The 23,318-nt window shown below is 30.9% G+C and overlaps 2 protein-coding genes across 6 annotated transcripts in view; both read right to left on the minus strand.

Annotated features, from left to right (window-relative positions):
* LOC106688286 (forkhead box protein J2) overlaps positions 1-6,975 on the minus strand; it is an 18,455-nt gene extending 11,480 nt beyond the window's left edge. The window contains exons 1-4 of one of the 4 annotated variants that reach the window (XM_014432693.2): positions 6,746-6,975; positions 4,242-4,346; positions 2,790-2,946; positions 2,004-2,127 (exon numbers count right to left, since the gene is read on the minus strand). In XM_014432693.2, coding sequence (XP_014288179.1) covers positions 2,004-2,127; positions 2,790-2,893 — 228 coding nt within the window. In that variant the 5' untranslated portion in view covers positions 2,894-2,946; positions 4,242-4,346; positions 6,746-6,975. The other 3 variants (XM_014432685.3, XM_014432701.2, XM_014432678.2) reach the window with 3 other exon arrangements.
* A 3,776-nt stretch (positions 6,976-10,751) lies between these two features.
* The window catches only part of LOC106688060 (integrin alpha-PS1), a 30,390-nt gene continuing 17,823 nt past the window's right edge, over positions 10,752-23,318 (minus strand). For both annotated transcript variants that reach the window (XM_014432343.3, XM_014432351.3), the window contains 12 exons: positions 22,685-22,825; positions 20,393-20,534; positions 18,976-19,217; positions 17,853-18,081; positions 16,976-17,213; positions 16,339-16,484; positions 16,016-16,257; positions 15,107-15,336; positions 14,803-14,993; positions 14,625-14,719; positions 14,407-14,539; positions 10,752-13,710 (listed from right to left, as the gene is read on the minus strand). In XM_014432343.3, the coding sequence (XP_014287829.1) occupies positions 13,492-13,710; positions 14,407-14,539; positions 14,625-14,719; positions 14,803-14,993; positions 15,107-15,336; positions 16,016-16,257; positions 16,339-16,484; positions 16,976-17,213; positions 17,853-18,081; positions 18,976-19,217; positions 20,393-20,534; positions 22,685-22,825 (2,248 nt within the window). In that variant the 3' untranslated portion in view covers positions 10,752-13,491. The remainder of the gene's footprint in view (positions 13,711-14,406; positions 14,540-14,624; positions 14,720-14,802; positions 14,994-15,106; positions 15,337-16,015; positions 16,258-16,338; positions 16,485-16,975; positions 17,214-17,852; positions 18,082-18,975; positions 19,218-20,392; positions 20,535-22,684; positions 22,826-23,318) is intronic.

A 23,318-nucleotide genomic window follows, 5' to 3' on the forward strand; every position in this document is an offset into this window, starting at 1 on the left:
CAGAATTTATAAATAAGATATATAGGCAGCAAATTCAATTTACAGTGTGAGGTGATAATGAATTATATAAGTTACAAAAACCTTCTATTTGTAACCAGTAGAAGTTCCTTATGATGAACTGTTTTTCCTTAAGAAGTTTACACATAGAGGATTAAGAAATTTAATAATTATAAATATAAAATTAGGGACAAGGAACGTCTAAGGCAATAAAAATGATCATTTTTAATTCTTTTATGCATTATATATCTAAGCCTAATTGTGATTCCTAAACCCCAAAAGCCTCCAGAATACCCATCATCCTATTGCTCTATCTCTCTATTACCAATCATGGGCAAAATCCTTGAAAACTCATTTTGAAATACCTATACCCCATCATGGATTCCAATCATATAATCCCTGATCACCAGTTTGGATTCCGAACATCCCACTCTACTATCCAGTGATGTCATCGTGTGGTGGACGTTGTCTCATCTTTGGAGTGCGGAATGTACTGCGCAGTCTTTTTCAATGAAGAACAAGCTTTTGATCGAGCCTGGCACCCGGGACTGCTTTACAAACTCCGTAAATTTCTATCTCCTACATACTTTCTCATCATTCTTTGTTCCTTTCTCATTGATAGATTATTCCAAGTATATCACAATGGTTCCTATTTATCCCTCTATTCTCAGTCCGCTGGTGTTCCTCAAGGTAGTATCCTTGGTCCCATCCTCTACACTGTCTATACAGCTGACAATCTAACCAATCCTAACACTATCCTCACCAAGTATGACGATGACACATGTGTGCTCGCTGTTAATAATAATCCTTTAATTGCATCCCAAACTCTTCAATCCCATATCACAGCCCTCGAAGAATGGTGTTGTATTTGGAGGATTAAAATAAATTCCAACAAATCCCATCAAATTACCTTTACCCTACGTCGTAAACCTACTGACTGCCCTACCATCATTCATTCTTCAATAATGTTGCCCTTACCCCTGTTGAACAGATCCGCTACCTTGGACTACATCTAGACAAACGACTAACCTGGAATCCTCACACAAGACTGAAAAGACAGGAAACTGCACGTCGATTTCGACTATTACAACACCTACTAGACAAACGGTCCAAACTTCCAATTCAGTACAAAAGACTGATTTACATGACAATTATAAGCCTATCTGTACATACGGCGTTGAGCTTTGGGGCTCCACTAAACCTTCTAATTCCTCTCGTATTCAATCCTTACAATCCAAAATCCTCAATGCTCCTTACTTTGTCACAAATAAAATCATACATAAAGACCTTAATGTTCCCTATGTAACCGATCTAACCCGAAACAAATATCACTCCTTCCATTATAAACTCTCTAACCACTCAAACCCCCTAATTTCTAACCTTGCATCCTTTTCCATTCCTGATAATAATCCTCCGAGGCGCCTGAAAAGAAGATGGCCACAAGACCAGCTAATGTAAAATGTCATTAGAGTGCTACTAATGGGTAGTTGCTCTACACGCCTGTAACACTCCATTTTAACTAAGATCAAATTTACTGAATGTATTATGTAATATAAAGTTGTAAATTTCAATAAAGATATTAAAAAAAAAAAGCCGAATTGTGACACCTGTAATATTATTCTAAAGGGATCAATCCCAGAATAAATAAAGAATATTATTATATATAGGGAGATGGTCAGGGTTGCGGTCAAAAGAGAAATAAAAATAGTTTACAACTATTTATTTTCCAACGTTTCGCCCCACTTTGCAGGCCCTTCATCAGGGCTGTCCAAATAAATAAGTTAAACAGTTGTCTGTTCAACTTATTTATTTGGACAGCCCTGATGAAGCCCTGCAAAGTGGGGCGAAATGTTGGAAAATAAATAGTTGTAAACTATTTTTATTTCTCTTTTGACCCCAACCCTGACCATCTCCCTATATATCAATTTTTACGGTCAACTATACATACATATAAAGAATATTATTATATTAATTATTATATAAAATGTACAAACTACAATACATACCTTCCACCCCGTACTTGCATCTCTATAGTATGGAAATGTCTTAATGATAAACTGATAAATTTCTGACAGTGTCATTTTCCCTTGCGGCGCATTGCTAATTGCTAACCGAATTAAGCTTGCATAGCTGAAATAGAAAAAAAATTATTATATTATAAATATATTATTTCAATTTCTTGAGACAGGTAATTATTTATTAAATAAATCAAAAATTGTATCCTTATTAGTCTCAACACTTTTTATTTCAACAGTCCAACATTTTGGCCACTTCGGCCATCCTCAAGGACAATCTTCAATTATAAATTCTTCCTCACATTAAATTTAAAATTTGTTTTGAAATCATAAATATCTAAATCTTCTTATTTTAAATTATCCACCAAATCACTACCATATACACAAACTGGTTTTTGTATATGGTAGTGATTTGAAATTGAAAATTATAAACATAAGCATAAGAAAGATAAAATTCTCTAAAATATAAAAAAAATTGTCTTCAAACCATTTGGATCAGCAGCACATTTTACCAAGTATTAATTTTTTTTAAAACTGTTCTTACCAAATTCAAATAAAAACCCGTTCACTAAGGTAATCAAAAATTACAAATCTAATTACAGGTGAACATTTGAAAGATAAAGATAATGTACAATCTATAAACCTAAACGTAATAAGATGTGAAACATATTAATTGAAATCAGAGAAGTAATAAGTTATTCTACATTAGCATCATAATTACAAATGAAAATCATAACATAGGCTTTAGACATAAAACTGTAAATGTGTAGAAATTACCTATATGGAGGTTTACCATCCCGCGAATTTCCTTGACTATTCTGGTTTGACGAAGTGGTATTGGAAGAACTCCAATTCCTTCCATCTAGATCCCCCATAATCATATCTCTCTACTTCAAAAAATCCAAAATGGTCAATCGGCATCCATTTTAACAACCTGATAAATTTAAAAAATATATCTAAATGAAAAGTTAAAAACTTCTTACACAATAAAAATCATTTTAAAAATTTGGTAAATCATTAAAATACTAAATACAATAGTCGCATTATTTTCATACATGTCTAACTATGTGGAAAAATGAGAAACTCAAGAATTAGTTTTCGACACTATCAATGTTTCAACTTACATGCAATAATCTTTGTTAAATTTGGATTACACATGCCTATTTTCTACATATTATAAATACAAGCAAAACCAAACATAAAAATGCTATAACAATATAACATCTAAAATGTATATGGAAAAACAAAAGGACCATACACAAAAAAAAAGGCTGATGATGGAAAGCATCTACAGTTTGATGATTTAACACTAAATAGTTTTTTACCAATAAAGAATGTTTTCAGGTATTAACACAAAAAGTACAGTTCTGCTAAATGGTATTATTAGTATTTTCTCCCTTTAGTAAAAGTATATAGGAGACAATAGAAATTTACATATTTGTAGTAAAATAGTATTTCCTTAAATTGTTTTTAATAAGCATAAAGTTGATACAGCACTTTATTTATGATGCAGATGTCACTTTCACAGGAAATCAAAATTCTTCTAAAACTAAATGGCAAATCAGTGAGAATCATTGAAATGTAAGGTATCAAAACTGTTTGCTCAATATTTCAATCCCTATATGTTTCTTAAACAGATCTTTAATCAGAGAAATAGGATTTACAAAACTTTGTTTAAAAAACTTACTTCTATGCCACAAAATACAGATATAACTCTAACACCAATCTAATATGTTTAATAACACATTTAACAAACCAGTCAATCTGACTATTTCTAAATAGCACTACATAACACTAATAAAAACTGTATCAATAGAAAAGTACACATTTCATTTTTTCAAATAATCTAATGTTAGGCAAAAGCCTGGATAGGAAATTTAATCGCAATGGTTTGAACCAGGGACATTTTAAATCTTTAAAAAAAACACGAATACAACACAATAAGCTTATAGAATCAAAGGAATACAAGGTTCATTAAGCTTTGTAGGAACTGAAATTTAAATTTCTGGATCCATTGTCATTACTTGATTATTCTGTTAAGTAAATGATAATTCAAAAATAATTGAATTATCATTGAATACCAAAATAATTAGGTTAATATTGTAACTGCTACCTGCCAAAAACAACATATTAAAATAAAAATTGCTAAAATCGCAACACTTTCTCGATACACTAGGAAATGTAAGAATATTTTAAGTTTAAAAAAATAAATAATAACACAAGTCTTACCATTCATTTGGCCACTGCAATCAATTGTCATACATCATAATCTATACAAAGAGTGCTAAAGCTCAACAGGTCACTAGTGAACACACTGACAGCAGACTTTAAACACTGTAAACCAAATTAAAAAAATAAATAAACACAATTACGACCCCCTAAATATAAGCCAATCTTTCCAAAGCACCTAAAGCGCTAGTCACGCTTATAAGGTCACTGCAAAGCACCAATAAAAACAAGTCAAATTTCCAAAAAGAATATTTTGTTCCCAAAATCTTAAGAAGCAATTCAGTCTATGTATTTCTACGAAGTGTACAAGAAAATTCGTTAATAGTTATCAAAACATTTCATGGAGATGTTCATTTAAATTATTCTTGAGGAAATTACTTTAATTTTTTATTGAACTAAAAAATCCTACTAGCTTCAGGACAGTCTGTAGACAGTTTCCAGTAAAGAAAGTAACCACAATCAACGATTTTATCTTTGACATACGTCCAAATAAAATCAAATCTTTTTTTGTCAAATATACAACTATTCAAAAAAAGCAGAGATATAATTAATTTCGGTTGAGATGTTTTCTTTAATTTTCAATTTTGTCATATATAAGCAAATTATAGAGGCGTGCATCAAGGTTTCTCTCTATCCCCTATTTTTTCTCTCTAATGACCATCCGCTCTCCATTCAACATTCCCAGTAACATCTATATTCAGACGACTTACAAATCTACTTTTCCTTCGATTTAATGACGCCTCCGATGCCACTCTTAAGTTACAAGACATCAATAGGATAAGCATTTGGGCAACAATAAACTTACGTTATACAGAAAAGACTAAAGCTGTCACAACGTGATCTCCCTCTCTTCTTAAATCTATCTCAGGACCTCCCAATCGTATCCTAAACAATGCTTCTATCTCATTCCACACATCAGTAAAAAATTTTGGAGTCACTTATCTCTATCATGGAAACAACAAATTTCCAGTCAAACCAAGTAACCCTCAAGCAATTCAATAGAATTCACTATCTTCTTCCACTTAAAACCCATCAACTCTTAGTATCCTCTCTGGTTCCTCCTCCCACTTTGACTATGGCTGCCTGGTAAACGGTGGACTCTCCAGTGAACTCGAAGCTAAATTTAATCGCTTTAAGAATTGCTCACGATTTTTTTTTTTTTTTTGTTGATCACCAGAGATACCACCCACATAATCCAGTATTACACGTAGTTGAAGTGGTCCGAGTCGAAGTCCTTTCGATGCCAGTATTTTCTAGTTTGCCTTTTAATCCAAGTCATTAGTACTAGCGCCCGTCATATACCATACAAAATCTTCATTTCAAATTCTCAGTCTGAACCCGTACTGCCAGTTCCCGTTTATCAGACATCAATCCTACACCTCACCGAACTGTTGCGTTTGACGAATCCTTTTTTACTCGAGCCGCCTTTCACTGGAATTCCATTCCTTCAGCCATTCGTAATGTATCAACCCTTCCCTTGTTTAAAACACTTCTGTTTAACCACTTTTTGCTTCTCCAAACTGAATCAGCATTACAATAGTATAGGTAATATACACTCATTCAAAAAAGTTTCCATACAGCATGCTATTAATTTATTTACAGCAGGGGTATTTATTTTCAACAACAATTTCCTGATGTACAAATTATTAATACTAATATTACATAAAAAAATATATTTATTTATTTTCATTTTTCAATTATATCAAACGAGGCAGAACGTCATTTGTTAATGATTGGTCAAAAAAGTTTCCATATACTTTCAATATTAATCCTATTGGTTATACTATGACCGTCTTTCCAGTGTTATCTGTATAAATCTTATCTCTCTACTCAACTCTTAGTTCAGTATTAGCTTTACTTGTGCCTGGGAAACTGATTTCTTTTCGACATGTACGTTTCTCGTGATTTGAGAGAGCTTATTGTGCGCTACCAAATGCAGGGCTTATCTCTGAGGAAAATTGCACATATATTGAATAAGTCACATGCTACTGTACAGTATGTACTAAAAAAGACATTGAGAGTTAAAATCTCTTGAGGATAGACCACGAGCTGGAAGACCTAGGAAACTGGAGAATCACCACAGACGAGCCATTCTTACTGAAGTCCATGCGAATCCTCACCCTACCGCCACCTTAATGGACATCAGAATAAATAGAGACTATAGGATTCAAGTCCACCCAGAAACAGTCAGAAATATAATAAGAAGGGAAGGATACAGTGGTCGAGTCGCAAGAAGAAAACCCTTCATCAGTAAGATAAACCGGAAGAAGCGGCTGCAATTTGCCAGGGAGTTTGTAAATAAACTAAACAATTTCTGGGAAAGGGTCATATTCTCTGACGAGTCCAAATTTAATATTTTTATAAGGAAATCAAACCAAACTTTTAAAACTTTGACCCCAACACTTAAACACGGAGGTGGAAGTATCATGGTGTGGGGGTGTTTTGGAGCTTCTGGTGTTGGAAATTTAGTGTTCATTGATGGAATTATGGCCCAATATACTTACCTGGACATTTTAAGGAACAATTTTACTGCTAAAAAGTAAAAGAATGGTTGATCGACAATATTCCCAATCAACTAAAATCACCTCCAGTCACCTGATGCAAACCCGATTCAACACTTATGGGATGAAATAGGGCGGTGAATGAAAAACCATAACACCCAAACAAGAGAAGAGCTTAAAGCTGCTCTACAGGCAGAATGGAATGCAACCAACAATGAGGTAACGAAAAAGCTGGTTCTAAGTATGAAAAACAGGCTATTTTAAATTCTAAGGGCAAAAGGAGGACCCACATGTTATTATAAAAAATATGTATCAAAATGTAAATATATTTTTTTATAGTGTATGGAAACTTTTTTGAAGCAAGTTTTTATAATTAATGATAAATTTAATATTTTTTTCTCTACTATTCGGTTTGATCTATTTATTTATGTTAAAAATAAAAAAAATGCAATACAAATAATACTGTTGGGAATTCCTACGTTTGCATTTATCTAATTATATTTGAGTGTATGGAAACTTTTTTGAGTGTATGTAAATATTGAACATTACCATTTATTATTTGTAAATATTGTAACTACATTTTTGTTTTATAGTTTATGTATTTAGTTTTTTTTTCTTCTGCAGGAAAAATTATTGATATGAAATTAAAATTATAATTCTTATATATTTTTAAGAATTATAATTTTTAAAAAAATTAAATTTTATTGGATGCAGCAGCATGCGCACATATCGCATGGCTATCATTAAAAACCTTTTTGCTGACTGCACCCCTCAACCATCTTCTCAACTCATTTTATTTATTATTAGAACAAACTACTTCTCCACGAATCACTTATCTCATAACCACTTCTGTCTATGCCAGTGGATCTGAACCTTTTTTGGTGATGGCTGGTAAAACCCTTTTAGTAGTAGAAGGAAGATGGCAAAACCCCTTCATTATCATTAGAAAGTTAAGAAAGGCAAAATGTAAAGAAACTCCAAGAAGGTAAGGTTCAAAACTGTGTTTAGTTGACGTGGAATAACCCATTCCTTAATTATTTCACAGTACTCCTAAAAGAGGCTCGCTGAATCCCAGTGTGCTAAGGTAATCCGATTAGTTAAACACCAGCTCAAATTTTTTAATCAACGATACCTAGCACTACCCGAAGTGAACAATAATTAAAGACGCAAGTCAGTTTTTTTTGTGTACATTTTGAATAGTACTGTTAACAGTGTTTAAGACTTTTATTTTTCTATTATATTATTCCTATTGTGTTTGTAATTTTCCTGTGTAACATCTTTGGTGGAAGACAGACAATTTGTTTTAAATTATTCCCTTTGGGTTTTCTTAGATACGAAATACACTGATTGTTATTATATCATGATTGGTGCCCTATATTTTATATTTTCTACACCGAAGATATCCCTACTATTCTTTATTCATTAATAGCAATTTTTTATCTATAATTTAACCATCTTATCATCTCAAAAATATTCCAAAACGTCTCCCTCCCTTTAACCTCCAAAATCATCTCTGATTGAATTTGGTATATGGCAGAAGGAATACTACAAATAGTAGTATATAACAGAAGGAATTGAAATGAAAATACGTAAATTTTTCACATTGTCGCAGATTGTGCCTACAAGTCTATTAAAATCTCTTTTAAGAAGTACGTAGAACCATTACAAAATACTTGAAACATAATAACTGTACAGATTATACTAGTGATTGAAGTTTTCAAAGTATATTTTTGGCTCAAGCACCAATTTAAGATGTGAGATGGACTAGCATCAGAAATATGTATTCAATAAGATTAGGCCACGTGGATAGGAGAATTAACATGTCTGCACCATGATGCAGTCAATCTATGAGCTAAGTAGGATAGAGTATGTGTCATAAATCCTCAAAGGATAGAAACTGCACTCCGTAAGGTATTAGGCAATAGTTGAGAGAAGGATTTTAAGTTTTATAGATATTCACTATAAATTCTTTATTATAGATCTTTTTTTAGTTCGAATCCGGCCTGGGGATCGACTTTTATTTCTGTGGTGGGCCCACGAAATTAAAATTTGACCCTCCCCCCTGCCATCATGGTATTAAAGTGGCGTAATACCCTGCAGATAATCCCTCACCCTCGTCTGTCATAAGTGACTAAGATTTGGGTGATAAAAAAAATAAAAGTTGGGTTCCTTAGTTGAAAATGCGACAGAGAGTCTGAAACATCAGACTATGTGGGAAAATGCCGCAACAACCGCCTCCTCATAACACATCGGCATCATAGGGTCAAATATGAACTGATGAAGCTCCTCGGAGAAAAGGATTTCACCTATTTGACACCGATGTATCCGGGAGATACGCGTTCCCTAAAACTGGTGATACAGTATTGGTCTTGGATCTGACAGTACTATTTGAGAATAATGACCTCAATCAGGCGGGTGGAATGGAAAGGGAAAAGAGGGAAATATAAGAAAAGTGTAACCCTTTCCTAAAAAACACACCTGAAAGAAAAATTTTGTGAGATCTTCTGAGAGAGAGAATTTGGTTCTGGGGGTATAATACCAAACAGAATCAGGAGCTTTTTAAAAGATCAATGTGTTAGCATTAGAGATATCTTGGTGATGAGAAAATATCAAAACCCAAAGACTATCATTTGAAAGGCACAAGTTGATTCTTCTTTTTAGCTAAAACTAAGAAAGGCTAGAATACCTACTCAACACCTGTGCAAAATTTGAGTGGAAAGTGGAATGACTGATTTCCAAGTTATTTGGCAGAACCCCAGTTGGGAACTATTGTCCTAAAGACTGATTAGTATGCTGTTTATTTATGACAGCCCATTGTATTTGGGCAGCATTGCTTATTATTATTAAATAAAGCACTTCTATCATTCTCACATCTTGATAAAATTGTGGTTTTTAATTAGTTTGAGAGAGCAAAATACAACATATTTAGCATTGATTCTAAATATATAGTATTTTGCTTTCCATTTTCAACTGTGATACTAACAGTACATAGGGTGAAGTCAACAGTTAGTAGACTGCGTTCCTGAGTAGAGTTTGAGTTTGACTTGGAGAAAAGGTAAGATTTTAATTCAGACAGAGCGGGTCAAATTTTTAACATTCTTTTTATAATAACATAATAACTCTTGATCAAGAGAAAAACGTCGATTTCGCAAAATATTTGTTGGTGTTGCCATAACTCCTTGAATATAGCTCCTGAGAAGCTATAAAGACATTAATGATGTTACCCAAAAAGGTTTAAAGATAGTTAAATAGAATTCGTTAATACTTAAACAGGCTTGTGATATTAAGTTATAAGAAATAAGATTTAATTAAGTGTTTAAACTAAATATTTTTTTACCGATAAAGAAAAAGCCAAATAATTTTTATCCACTTTTAGGTTAAAATAAAAAGTTTTCACAAATTTAAAATATTTTTCAGCCATTGGCTAAGCATACTCAAGAAATAAACAAAACTTCGGTGTTCAACTAAAGTGTTGGTTGACTTCAGAAAGATAACATCAGTATCTTTGACATATGATTCACAATTCATATGCACAATATTTTATTTTCCCTACTAAGGCTGGACTTAGCAGAATGTTAGAACTAAAAAAGTTATATAAATATTGATGATTTAAACAACCAATACACCAAACATTTTATAGGATACTACATACTTTTAAAACAAATTGAAAATTAAGAACCTCACATAAATTCTATTTTAAACAGTTACCAAACCCTTGATACCTGGACAATCAGATTGGAAGTTCCATAATATCTTTGAAACTTAGTTTCCTGGTTATACTAGACTAAGTCAAAACAGACATTCTTTTAGCACTAGCCCTCAACACCTATAGCACCTAGCCAAAATACATATTTTTATTTTGTAACTTTTTTCAACTTCAATTAATTTGCTTCTTAAAACCCAATTTGATAAATTTATTCTTGTTCTAAAAGGAGATGTCGCACGATAAATTAAGGCAATAATTATAATCATTATTAATGGAAAAGGATCATAACAGAAAGCTTTAATAAACAAATAAAATATTCTATTTATTTATCACATACATTTTTTCTTAAATTCAGATATTAAAAAAAACAACCATAAAGATGACATAAATATAAAGTCTTTGAACAAATGAATTCGAATTCTTAGGCACCATTTAAAGGCAGGCACAAATAATTTGGCCTTTTAACTAAAAAGGCACAGGTTTAAATACACTTAAGTACAATTATAATAAAAATAAGTACAGAGGATAATTAATCCAGGTAATTATATAAAAATATGATGTGCTTAAAATTTGGGAGGTCAAAAATTTCATTTTAAAAAGTAAGCAGTTATGATATATTCATTTTACGTTATTTAATATTATCAACTGGTTTTACCTGCCATGTTGATCCATCCAGTTCCATGGATTTTAATAAATGATTAAATTTCAGGCAAGAGAAAACAGTAAACCATTTTTTATAAATAAAGCAAAATTTTGAGACATATTTGCAACACATGCCTAAAAAACCTCTTACCAAAGGATCCTTTAAATACTTGTACTGGAACAAAAATATTTTTTACTCTCTTTACAGTTTCCTTTGCTAAAAAAGCAATAGTTTTAAAGAAAATCTTATAAATAGAAGTAACACTAATAAAACAAAAATGTTATACATGTAAGATAAGGGGTGAATCAAAAGGAGACATTTAGTAAGATATTCCTTAGGAACGTTCATAAGCACAGCTCTCAAAGTCATAGTCTGGTTTTAACTTTTTCAAAAAAATTTGTAGTAATATATGAATATTCTAAAACTAAAATACTTTTATTATTGTTATCTTAACATAATTTATAAAATACTTTTAAAACATAGTTGTAGCACATGGTCTTTTGGGCCTCCCACCAAACCTAAAAACTATATTAAGTTGATAGAACAAACTTTATAAAAGGCAGGCAAACATTATCACATTTAAGTTGCTATTTAGTTTGGCTATTAATACAAGCAGCTGATATTTCAGATTTCGAAAATTCAATAAACTGAGAAAAAAAATAACTACAAATGAAACTATTATTAATATGAAACTACAATATTTAAGAAATTATGATAATAATGTATCATGTAATTATAATAATATTATCATGTAGATTTAATAACAAAGATTGTAATGTTTAAAGCAATAATACTAATAAAATATTTAATTTCATTAAAGCTTAGAATAGGAAATAATATAAAAATATTAAACAAAAACTAAAGGATAAACAAGACCTAAAGTGAAGGATAAGTAATTGTAAAATTAAACAAAATTTCAATGTAGAAGTAAAAAAGAAAAAAATTGAACATTTTATGTCAAATCCATAAAATAGTTAGACTTAAAAAAAAACTTAATTCTTTGTTAATAAAAAAAAAACAGTTAAAGCAGCTATAATGGAAACTCATATGTAAAGTACTCATTTTATGAACAACTTAACACTACCACTGTATTACACATCTATATAATAAAAACAAATATAATTTTAAATTAATTAAAAATCATAACTGGTAGAAACTCTTGTGCGATCAAGGAGATTTAAAGTACCTAGGATGAATCCATTATACTTAAATAAAGCATAAACATTTTCATTACAAAAATTGATGTTTTTTTCTAAGTTTAAAAATAAATTGAAATATTTTAAGTTTTTTAAAAATTTTATTTTACTTCATACTCTTGATTTTTTATGAAGGCTTATGTTCTGTGTTGTAAAAAGTAATACTGTACAAAGAAATTAGAATATGTACTAACATAATCATCACAATGTTTAAAACACATGGTTATTAAAATTAAGAATTATAAAGCTTACAATTACTGAAGAATCTAGTAATTCATTTAAAGCAATATTGAATTATAAAGTTAAACTTATTATTCAACGGCTTTTAAGTCTTTAGCTCATTGGGATTTTAATGCATGGAAGTAGAGAAAATATAAATAAAAGCACCATAAATAAATAAATACACTCAATAAATTGTTAAATAAATTAAAAATGAAATAGTTAATAAAATACAGGATCAAGGTCAGCTGCAGTGGTTAATTTATAAGTAAAAAAAATAAATGAAAAAATATAAATATCAAAATAATCAAATATATACAATCACGTGAACTCATTTAGTGAGCATGAACATTTAAAAAAATGTTTTTTTTTCTTAAAAACAAAATGGCATTTCAATGAACAAATTTCAGTATGAGATTAAATCCAGAAGAAAATGTTTTAACAATTCTTATTTCTTGAAATATTAACTAGTTTTATACTATTTATTGTTATATTTGGACACATCCCCTCTTAATCCTGATAATCTTTTTACATCTGCTAAATTATTTATATATTTATAAATAAAAAATTATTTCAGGCATCTTAGTATTTTAGAAAAGCATTTTTTCTAATAAAATAATAAAGTCTTTTAATTGGAAAATGATAAGAATAGAGCTAATCCTTTTGGCACAAAAAGTAACAGAAATGCTTGTAAATTGAATTATAACAGGTGGCAATACTATAAAAGAAACATTTAATTTAACTCCAGGTTCTTAATATTATTGATATTTGCATTATTTTAAAACCAGCATAAATATATGAAATATACATCACTGAAACTAAAACAATGTTCAATCCCTCATCAGTAGTTTCACTTATAAAACTAAGTTTCCCGAGGCCTTCTACTTAACTATAAATCTATTAACTACAACTTCATAACATTTTACCTAGACCTCAGTTACCGATGAATCAGTTATCAACTAATGGCACACTGATTTTCCATAGCTCAGTAATCATGATAATCATCAACATTATGCTTCTCAAGGTTCCCACTCAGAGTTGGGTCTGGCCGATTTCTTTTGAAGAAACCACACCTCCAAAGGGCAAGAGCTACAAGCAGAACAAGTAAGAGGCCACAAACCACGGCAACTATTATCATCCAAATTTCAAGGCCATCCGTCACTTGCTGTTCAGGAAATCCTCCGCTTCGAGCTATACTAATAGCCTAAACATTAAAAATTGAATGAAAATCTAAATGTATACTGAGATATATGCTATAGAGGCAATGAGAAAGGACATACCCCACCTAATTTCTGAAATAATGTTTATTCAATTACATTATTGGTAAAAATTTTGATTTAGAATATTGATCTCACCAAACAGCATAAAGTGAACTTTGTAATAAAATTGAATTTTAATTTTAACAGGGAAATTTAGAAAAAGAGAAAATTAGAGTTTTCAGTTTTATTTATTTAAGTTACTCACTGAAAATAATAATAATATTTTTTATTTATTTAAAACAGATATACGAATACTTTTGACCCTAATTTTTTAAAGATTATTTTTGTGTTTTAACCTTGAATTTCTCACCGCAGCAATTTTTTTAGATTTTTCCTGAGTTCTCTTAGAATTCCCTGATTTTCCATAATTAAAAAATTTTCTTACTTTTCCTAATTTTTTTCGGACACCAAACATATCTTTTTACTTAATTAAAATCAGATATTTAATTCTTAATCTCACAGATGAGTTACAATCAAATATTTCATGATTTATACTATGCTTAATCAAGGCATTCATTATCAGCATTATTCATTTTGAAGTTCTAAATGGAATAAATACCCAAAGAAAAATAGTTTCAAGCTTAACAGCAAATTTGAATGTAATACTAAAGAAAATATTTTTAAAAAATATTAATATTTACATTAGCAATGATATCAGATGGATTTGAGGTTATTATTAAACCTCCTCGACTTGGAATAATGATTTTAGCAGTTGAGGCTATTTCAACTGCTTTAACTTTCGGATAGTCTTCAACCAATGTGCTATTCCATAGCCTGAAACAATATAACAGATCTCAAATAACTGTTTTCTATTAAAATAATACTAACTAATGTTCTCTGAAATTTTAATTTAATTTACCTAGCTCTAATTGTAATGGTTGCTGACTGCTGATTTAGTAGTTTGTAAACAACACATTTGAATTTCAGACATTTCGCAGTGCCAGCTGAACAATTCTAAAAATTAAAAAAACTCAATAACCCAACATAGCAATAAATAAACAAACATAATGGAATACAAAATAAAACACCTTACTTACCATTCGGACAATATTATCAGGACCCTTTCTGACAATCATTTCTACATCCCTCTTTCTCCTTTGGATGTTTAGTAAAGAAGAATTATTGATAGAGTTGAGCTCTATGTTTGAGAGTTTTTCAGTTTTTCTGTCTCTCAAACCTAGAGGATTAACCAATTCACTAGTTGTATGACAAATGCCTCCTTCGTCAGCTATAAGAATTTTTTTTTTCAAGAATACAGACATTATAAAAATTTTTTATACAAATATTATAAAAAGATGGTTAATTAGATAATATTAATTATGAGTCCAAAGTAACACTAACCATCTATGGAAGGTTCCTCATCCATATACAAGAGCCACTTTCCTAATGGTTTATTATTGGCCACTTGGTAAGGCCAGCTGATGTGAATTTCAAGATTGTTGACAGGCGATGGTCCTTGATTGACTACTTGGTACGTGTGGCGAAGAAGAGAGCCAAGTTGATCCTTAAATTTCATTTCTGACTCTCCACGAACTTGACCACCATAAATCAACTCTTCTGGTCTCACAGACCTATAAAGTTATAAATAAATTTAACAACTAATACAGAAATTAACCATGGATAAATAATAAAAATGGGGAAAAAACAGTATATTAGAATCAATAGTAGAACCCTGCTTAACGGGCAGTAATAAAAAAAATATATATATTTTTTTAACACAGTTGACTACTTTCAAGATTTAAGCTATCATCAGAACTGAATTATTATACAAAGTTGTTTGTAATTAATTTCTATAAATTTATGAGGTTAAAAAACTTCCAAAGATGAATATAAACTATTTTATATTTTTCTTCATTGTAGTACGTTTTGGGGCAATTGCACCAAAAAAATATAAAATAGTTTATATTCACCTTAGGAAGTTTTTTAACCTCAAAAATTTATAGAAATATAATATACTCATGAATAATGGTTGATATCTCTTAAGTTTTTAGCCCTGATGAAAACCTGAAATTCAAGTCGAAATATCAGCACGAATAAATAATGTTTTGTTTATTTACTGACCTTGCTTATTCACATATCCAATATAATTTTTTTATTTCTGTGATTCACCAAAAAGACTAAACAACTATAGAAAAAAACTGATAGTTTCTTTAGATATTTTGAATTTTACACTATTTTCTAACAATAATGACTCAATAAATGATAATTAATATACTTAAACATATTAATATAATTTAATAATATACTTACGCTTTCAAAGAGAGATTAGCTTTCCTCATAACAAGAGCTGATAGAGTAACAGGACCTTGAGGCTCAAGAATTTCTGATGTTGTATTGGCCCTCAGCTCAAATTTTATTTCAGGTTCAATATCAATAGATGATCTAGGTTCAAATCTAAGGATAATATTCACACCCTCATTACGAACAAGTGGATTGCCTAGGGAACATTCTACATCAGTTTCAGAAACAGTTCCACAACTCTGCCTGTTCACCTGAACATAAATAAAGAAATTAACTCTAATTTCCATAAGTGAATCATAAAACGATAATGATATAAGATAATAAGTTCTTACTTTTACTTGGGCAATGTAACTAATTGTTTTAGAGTGCTTAACAACTAGATATGACTCGTATGCACTCTCATTTAAGTTGTGGACTGTTACATTAAGCAATATTTCCTTGTACTGTCCAAGAATAAAGTCATATTTTTTACTCCCTCCTGAAACAAATTTATTAAATTTTTAAATCAAATTAAAACAATCAAAAACAAATGATCAAACAATCAGAATAGCAAGAGCAGCTTATTTCCGAGTTTAAACAGTCAAAAAGGTCACAGTAATCTCAAATTAAGAACTCTATCTGTATACCAATTTTGTTTCCATTTACATATACATAGGTATATAAGCCAAATATCCTGAAAGATGTACATTTAAAAATAATTGGTGGCCAGCTCCTAACACTTTGTACAATAACAGTAACATTTGTGTTAGACTAATATGCTAATGAATGTCTTGATGCCTGAATGGGAAAAATAAATCACTATAAAAATCGATATAAGAAATTTTTTTTCCAAGTTATCTTTTACAGATTAAGCTTTAATAGGCAATTCAAATAATTGTATTTATTTAAAATATTAAAAACACACATAGTATTTAATAATTCAAAACAGGATTATTTTAAATCCAAAACACATTAATATTATCATCTTACTAGAAGGTGGAAGATTAAGATTCGCTTCAACGGACAGCTGGCTTTCACATATATCATTGTCTCCACAGTCCTTTAAAAATGAAGCATGGAAAACTTTAACAGCTTGGACTTGATTCAATATTGGGAGAGAATCCATGGACGGTAGTTTGTCACCAACTCGAGGCTTTTTAGGTTCATCTTGAATTAAGCTGTAACTGAGCCTCATTGCAATAGCTGTTTGAATATCCTTTGTTTCTTCCTAAAAATGTAATAAAATATAATATAGACTGCATAGTAAAAACTATGAATTAAAAATAAAATGATTAGTGTTATGTCAAATCAATAATCATACAGAATTGATTACACATAACAGAAAATATATTTTCTTTTCGTAATGGTTTGGGTGTAGTTGAAAGTAAATTAATATAAGGAGTTAGTCAAGTGATGTGGTCAGTGGAGAGAATACGAACTTATACTTTATTAAGTGCCAATGATTTAACCTAAATTACAGGCCTTCATGGGGGAAACTAATGTAGAAAATTCTATGAGCCATAGGAACTTTCTACTCTCCTTGCTTCTAAAATCGAGGCCAAAACATTAGCATTAAAAAAAAAAAAATTAGGTTAACTGATAGTCATTCTCTTCACTGACCACACTTTCCGACTAACTTCCTCTTAAATTACTTTAATTGGTAAAAATAAAATATCTAATCTTTTTTTAAAATTAGTTTACTTACAATTAGTAATGTTTGTAAGTATTTCTGGTCATTTATTATTACAGATATAAATAAATGAACAAAAATTTAATATAAAACAGATATCAACAATAGATTCAGCAGCAGACTACTGAATATTACCATAAATGCAACATTACCTTAATAATTAAGAACCCAACTTACTTTAACAAATACAGTGTGAAAGCTACAATGCTTAAGCTCTCCAGATTCTCTCTTCAAAGTTATAATGCCAAATTTTGAAGTGTTCCTTGTAATATGATTTCCAAGAAAAACGCGGGAAACTCTCCTATTAATATCTGCCTGAAGTGAGTAGTTTAACTTTAAACCCTCTGGATCTAAATTTCTATCTCGAATGACACCTTGAACTGAAATACATGCCTCGAAAGTGAAACTAAAAAAAAAAAAAGTTTATGGATTTATAATTTATGCTTTTAAACTCATTTTTTAAATTTTAAACAAGAGTATTAAAACAAAAAATACATGAATAATATTTAAAAAAATTATGGCTATATAAGAGTGATACAAAGGTCATGAAATTTTGAATAATTAAGTTAAAGATGATATTAAATATAGTAAAGTTATACACACACTATCATGTTAGTCGGCAAAACTTGGCTACCATACAGGAAATGTGGCACTGAATTGAAAAAATTCATTTAATATGGGTCTGTAACTTTTCAATGTTAAAATTATATAGTTTAAAAAGATAAAATAGATGTTTAGAAAATAATAAATTCAATTCATTAAATAAATATATGTAACTTGAGCGTAAAACTTAAATATAAGAAGATGGTCAGGGTTGCGGTCAAAAAAAGAACAAATAGTATGTAATTTTAATGTCCGACGTTTCGCCCCACTTTGCAGGGCTTCATCAGGGCTACAAAGATACAAAAAAAATAAGAATATTACAACAATAAGATAATTTAAGCTAGGATAAATACTTTCTAATTAGGATACTTTTTTTTCTGTATTGTTTTTGTTTTATGTATGTCTCCTGTACTTTTTCAACTGTATATTTTACGTATTTTTTAAAATTTTTATTCTTAACTTGTTACTCATTTTTTTATTCTTATCATGTTTATTCAAGTTTATTTTATATTAATGCTATTTTATGTCTTCCTTCCTTTTATTTATATATAATTTCTTATCACTTTATTTTTACATAATATTTATCCTAGCTTAAATTACCTTATTGTATCTTATTGTTGTAATATTCTTAGTTGTAAACTATTTGTTCTTTTTTCGACCGCAACCCTGACTCTTCTTACATTAAATAAATATTTACCAGGTGAGATTGGTATTCAAATGGTCTTTGCATCCCCGACCATTAGGATCAATTCCTCTTAAAGCAGAAGCAGGACCAACATTGCTTGTGATCTCAATGATCGGACGAGTTCGAAGAAGTACAACAGCTTCTGATTCAAAGGCTCCAATAAGGAGATCAGGATAACCATTTGAATCTAGATCTAATCCTCCACTAAGGCTATAACCGAATGTTTCCAAACCAAAATCTTCTCCACTGATAATCTAAAAAATAATAAAGTTAAAGCTTTAAATTTGCACAAGGTAAACAAATCACAAGCAATTTAATAAAATTAATTTCTGATCATTCATGAACCTACAGTAGCCATCACAAAATAAGAACAGTTCTCAGAAACTGTGGCATTGCCAACTCTAACTCCACAAGCTAATTCATCATTCACTTATGGTGGATTAGGAATTCTTTAGCTGTCACTTCATAGTCTGCCCTAATAAAAAAAAGTTTTCTCAAACTGATTAATGGTAAAAATAGTTCGGTAGTAATGAAAATAAAACTTTTAAAAAAAGTTAGACAAAAATGTCCTAAAGTTAAAAATTCCCAAAATATTGAGCTTTAATAACAACAATATTAATTTCCTAAAAGCAAATAAGCCAGATAATGCTTTTTTTTTTTACAATAAATAACCAATTTCATGATAAAAGTATGTATAATTGATATACTAAAGACATATAATAATTAATATGAAATAAAAAATAGAATAGAAAATAAAAATAGCCCAAGAATACTTATCAATATATTACATGAAAGGTTTAGGAGAAAAACAACGAGATTTCATTTTGTTAGATTTTGAGAGAAACTAAATCCTAAGTTTTATAACTACAGAGTTCTTTATAAGTAGTTTACAGGATCAAAACTTTATAATATTTCTTGACAGGGTCTCCTGAAGAACATGTGAAAATCCGCATTTGACTAACATCCCTACAACTGAACAGTGCAGGAGAACTGGCAACATAGTAAGGTTGATGTCAATTATTACAATTTGAAGCCTGAACTGGTCCGACCATCACTATGTTGGGACTAAGAGTACCAACATGACAAAAATGCCCACTCACCTTATATTTTCATGACTACTAGAGAAGGTAGTTTGTCATTAAAAATGTATTACTACACCAGTAGTGATAACCTTGAACTGTAAAAATATGTTCAATGAAATATGAACGGGTTCTTAGCAACTTCTCTCTGTGGTGAATGTTTTTCCATTTATCTGATAGTTATATATTTTTTATCAGTAAAGTTTGTTATAAGTAAAACCACACCTTAGTAGGGAAGTACAAATAAAATTCAACAATAGTTTATTGGTATAAATTATCAAATGCTGAAACTCATCAAGCATCAATTGTTAGAAAATTCATAATTAATTAATAGTTAGTAATCAGCATACCTGAGATGGTTCACGAACTGTGCCATTTTTAGAACCCAGAAAAACATAGACGACTCCTTGTTTTTCATATGGAGCACCAACAGCAATGTCATCAAAACCATCTTTGTTAATATCACCCAGGTTGGCAATAGATATCCCAAATCTATAAAAGTGATACAATTAAAAAAGAAAAAGCAAATATATATTCAAAAACTGATTTTATCACTGAACTATGACATTTTAATAAAATAAAGTCATAAAAAATAATATTTTTTGAAATATTTTATTCATCTATGCTGCCCAAATCACATCCGGTTGCTACATACACAGCATACTACAATCTGTAATCGGACATATATAATTACATGGTATAATAAAGTAGAAAGAAAACAGTTTTTTTTTTCATTACCGTTTCCTTTTACAATCAATTTCAATCTATACGCCAAATAAAAATATTTCAATTCATTCCTTTTTTTCTTTCCCTTTTCTGTTCCTTCAATTTCACCATTTCACAATTTTTAATTCACCCAATCAACAAATAAACTCTCCCGAATTCACCCTTCTAGATCCTCTCAAGTGACCCGCTAAACAAATTCACTATTAGACGGCAATGTGAGATCAGACCATTAATAATAGTCACAGCAGTGGATCAGTTTACCAAAAACAAACAAATAAATACATTCTACAAGAACAATACTAACACATAGATTCAAAGGAAAATATAATAAAGAGCCGGTTACAAGAAACACTTGAATGGATAAATAAGTTTTAAAAAAATAAATAAATAATAGTACTAATAAAATAATTTAATGAATAAATAAGTTAAAACACACAAATCGACAAGTCCACAATTTAAAATAAATAAATAAAACAATGAATAATCTCCGAGCTAATTCCCATGCAGGTGATGGTCTATGATCCCCAGGGAGTCCAAACTAATATTTTCTGCTAAGATCGCAATATCCCCGATGCTAATACCTAGACCTTCTAAGAAGCTCCTTGTTCAATCTGGTATTGTTCCGAGAGATCCAAACCAGAGGCCTCTCACGGTGAACTCTCTCTATCCGAAGGATTCGCGGAATTTTTCCTTAAGAAAAGGGACACATTTTTCATATATTTCCTTTTTTCCCCTTTCGACTTCACCTTCCTGTTCGAGGTCATTACTTTCAAATCTTACCGTCGGATCCAAGACCAGAGCCGTGCCTCCGATTTATGTAAATGCGACAATATCGGCATATCTTACGGATCTGTCGGTGTCAACACAATAGACCTCCTCGAAGCAGGTGAAGTCTTTTCTTTCAAGGAACTTCATCAATTCTTCCCTGACCCTCTGGTGCAGGCGTGTTATAAGGAGGGAGTTGTTGGGGCACTTTCCCAGCACATGAGCTGGTGTTTCAGACTCTCTGCCGCATTTGCGACAGAGGGACCCAACTTCTCCTTGCTGTCCACTGGCTCCTGGGACTTCACACAGGGGTGCGTAGTTGATATTAAGTTTAAGGGCGTTCGCCCATTCTGACCCCGAGAGTACCTGCTTCTCACATACATATCTATTAGCTCTCGGGTACTCTTTGAAATGGCGAAAACCAATACCCTGCCACCTGCAACTGGCCCATTCTTCGAAAGCTTTCTCACGCAACGACTGCCGTTGAGCTCTCACACTTTGGTTGCCCTTATCCACCCCAAGTCTATCAGCACATGCCGCGATTTTGTCTTCGTAACTGAATATAGACTGAAAGAGGGCATCCAGAACATTCGACAGTCGTTGGGCAATGGACCAATGCTGTAGTGGATCTTCCCATTGACAGCGGATCAGACCCAGTCCTCGATACCTCTTGGGTGCGTACAGCATCGCCAACGAAGTGTTAGCGTGGAGCCCGATGATGGGCTTGATACTCCTGTATTATTTATATTTATCACCACCTCTTCTACAAATACTAGCTCTCTCGAGAATGTACATCCAAGATATTTGATGGTGTCCTCAGCTTTTGCCGTTTGGATGACCTCTGTATTCTCAAGGGAGAGCCTTGTTGACCACAGCTCTTCTTTGTCTATTACGATACCCACACTTTTCTTTGCATTTATTGTCAGACCAATCTCCACAAGCAGCTTCTGGACACTATTTATTATTCTTTCCGCAGAACCCCTGTCGCGCGCTGTTACAGCCTGATCGTCCGCGAACTCTGTGAGGACCACACTCTCTTGGTCACTTTTCAGGTCGTACCCAAGCTTATTCGTAATAATTAATACGTAATTACCCATTGGCGTAATTATCCAACTCTATAATACCAATTTAATAAGACTAAAAGAAATTACCGTGATTCGTGCGTTCCTGTTATTTTAATAGGGTTGAGGCATGTAAGTGAACAACTTTCAGGTTTGTTAACGTAGATATAGATAGCACCACCTGCTTCCTTGTCAAAATAATTGGGAGCACCAACAATTAAATCAGGTAATCTAAGGACAATAGAAATCATTAAAAAAATATGAGGAATTTGAAAAAGTGAAAAAATAATTTCTTTTTTTAAAGTAAATTATGAACAGTTCATATTCTATATTATTCAGATAATAAACTACACTTACAAATTAGTTGTGATAAACAGAACTCATTTAAATAAGATTGGATTTTAACAGGATATGAAAACATGAGAAATGATATCTTTTCAATAGACATGGGCAAAAGAAATACACAATACAATATAATCTGTCAAGTCCTAATTTCATTAATCCAAAGTTTTAGTAAAGTTAGTAAGCTTAAATTATAGAATGCTCCAAAAGTGTTTGATTTCAGTAAGATAAAAAAACATTAAAAATTGATACTCTCTCTGGGAATTGTTGAACACTACTGATATCATATTCTTATTGCTTGCAAGTTGATTTCTCTCACCACACACAAGACTGGATTATATTGACAGAATATAGGGCTCCAAATACTTTGAAGAAATTATTA

This window comes from Halyomorpha halys, unplaced genomic scaffold, assembly GCF_000696795.3.
Source record: "Halyomorpha halys isolate HHAL.00 unplaced genomic scaffold, Hhal_1.1 Scaffold41.1, whole genome shotgun sequence".
NCBI classification, from domain to species: Eukaryota; Metazoa; Arthropoda; class Insecta; order Hemiptera; family Pentatomidae; genus Halyomorpha; species Halyomorpha halys.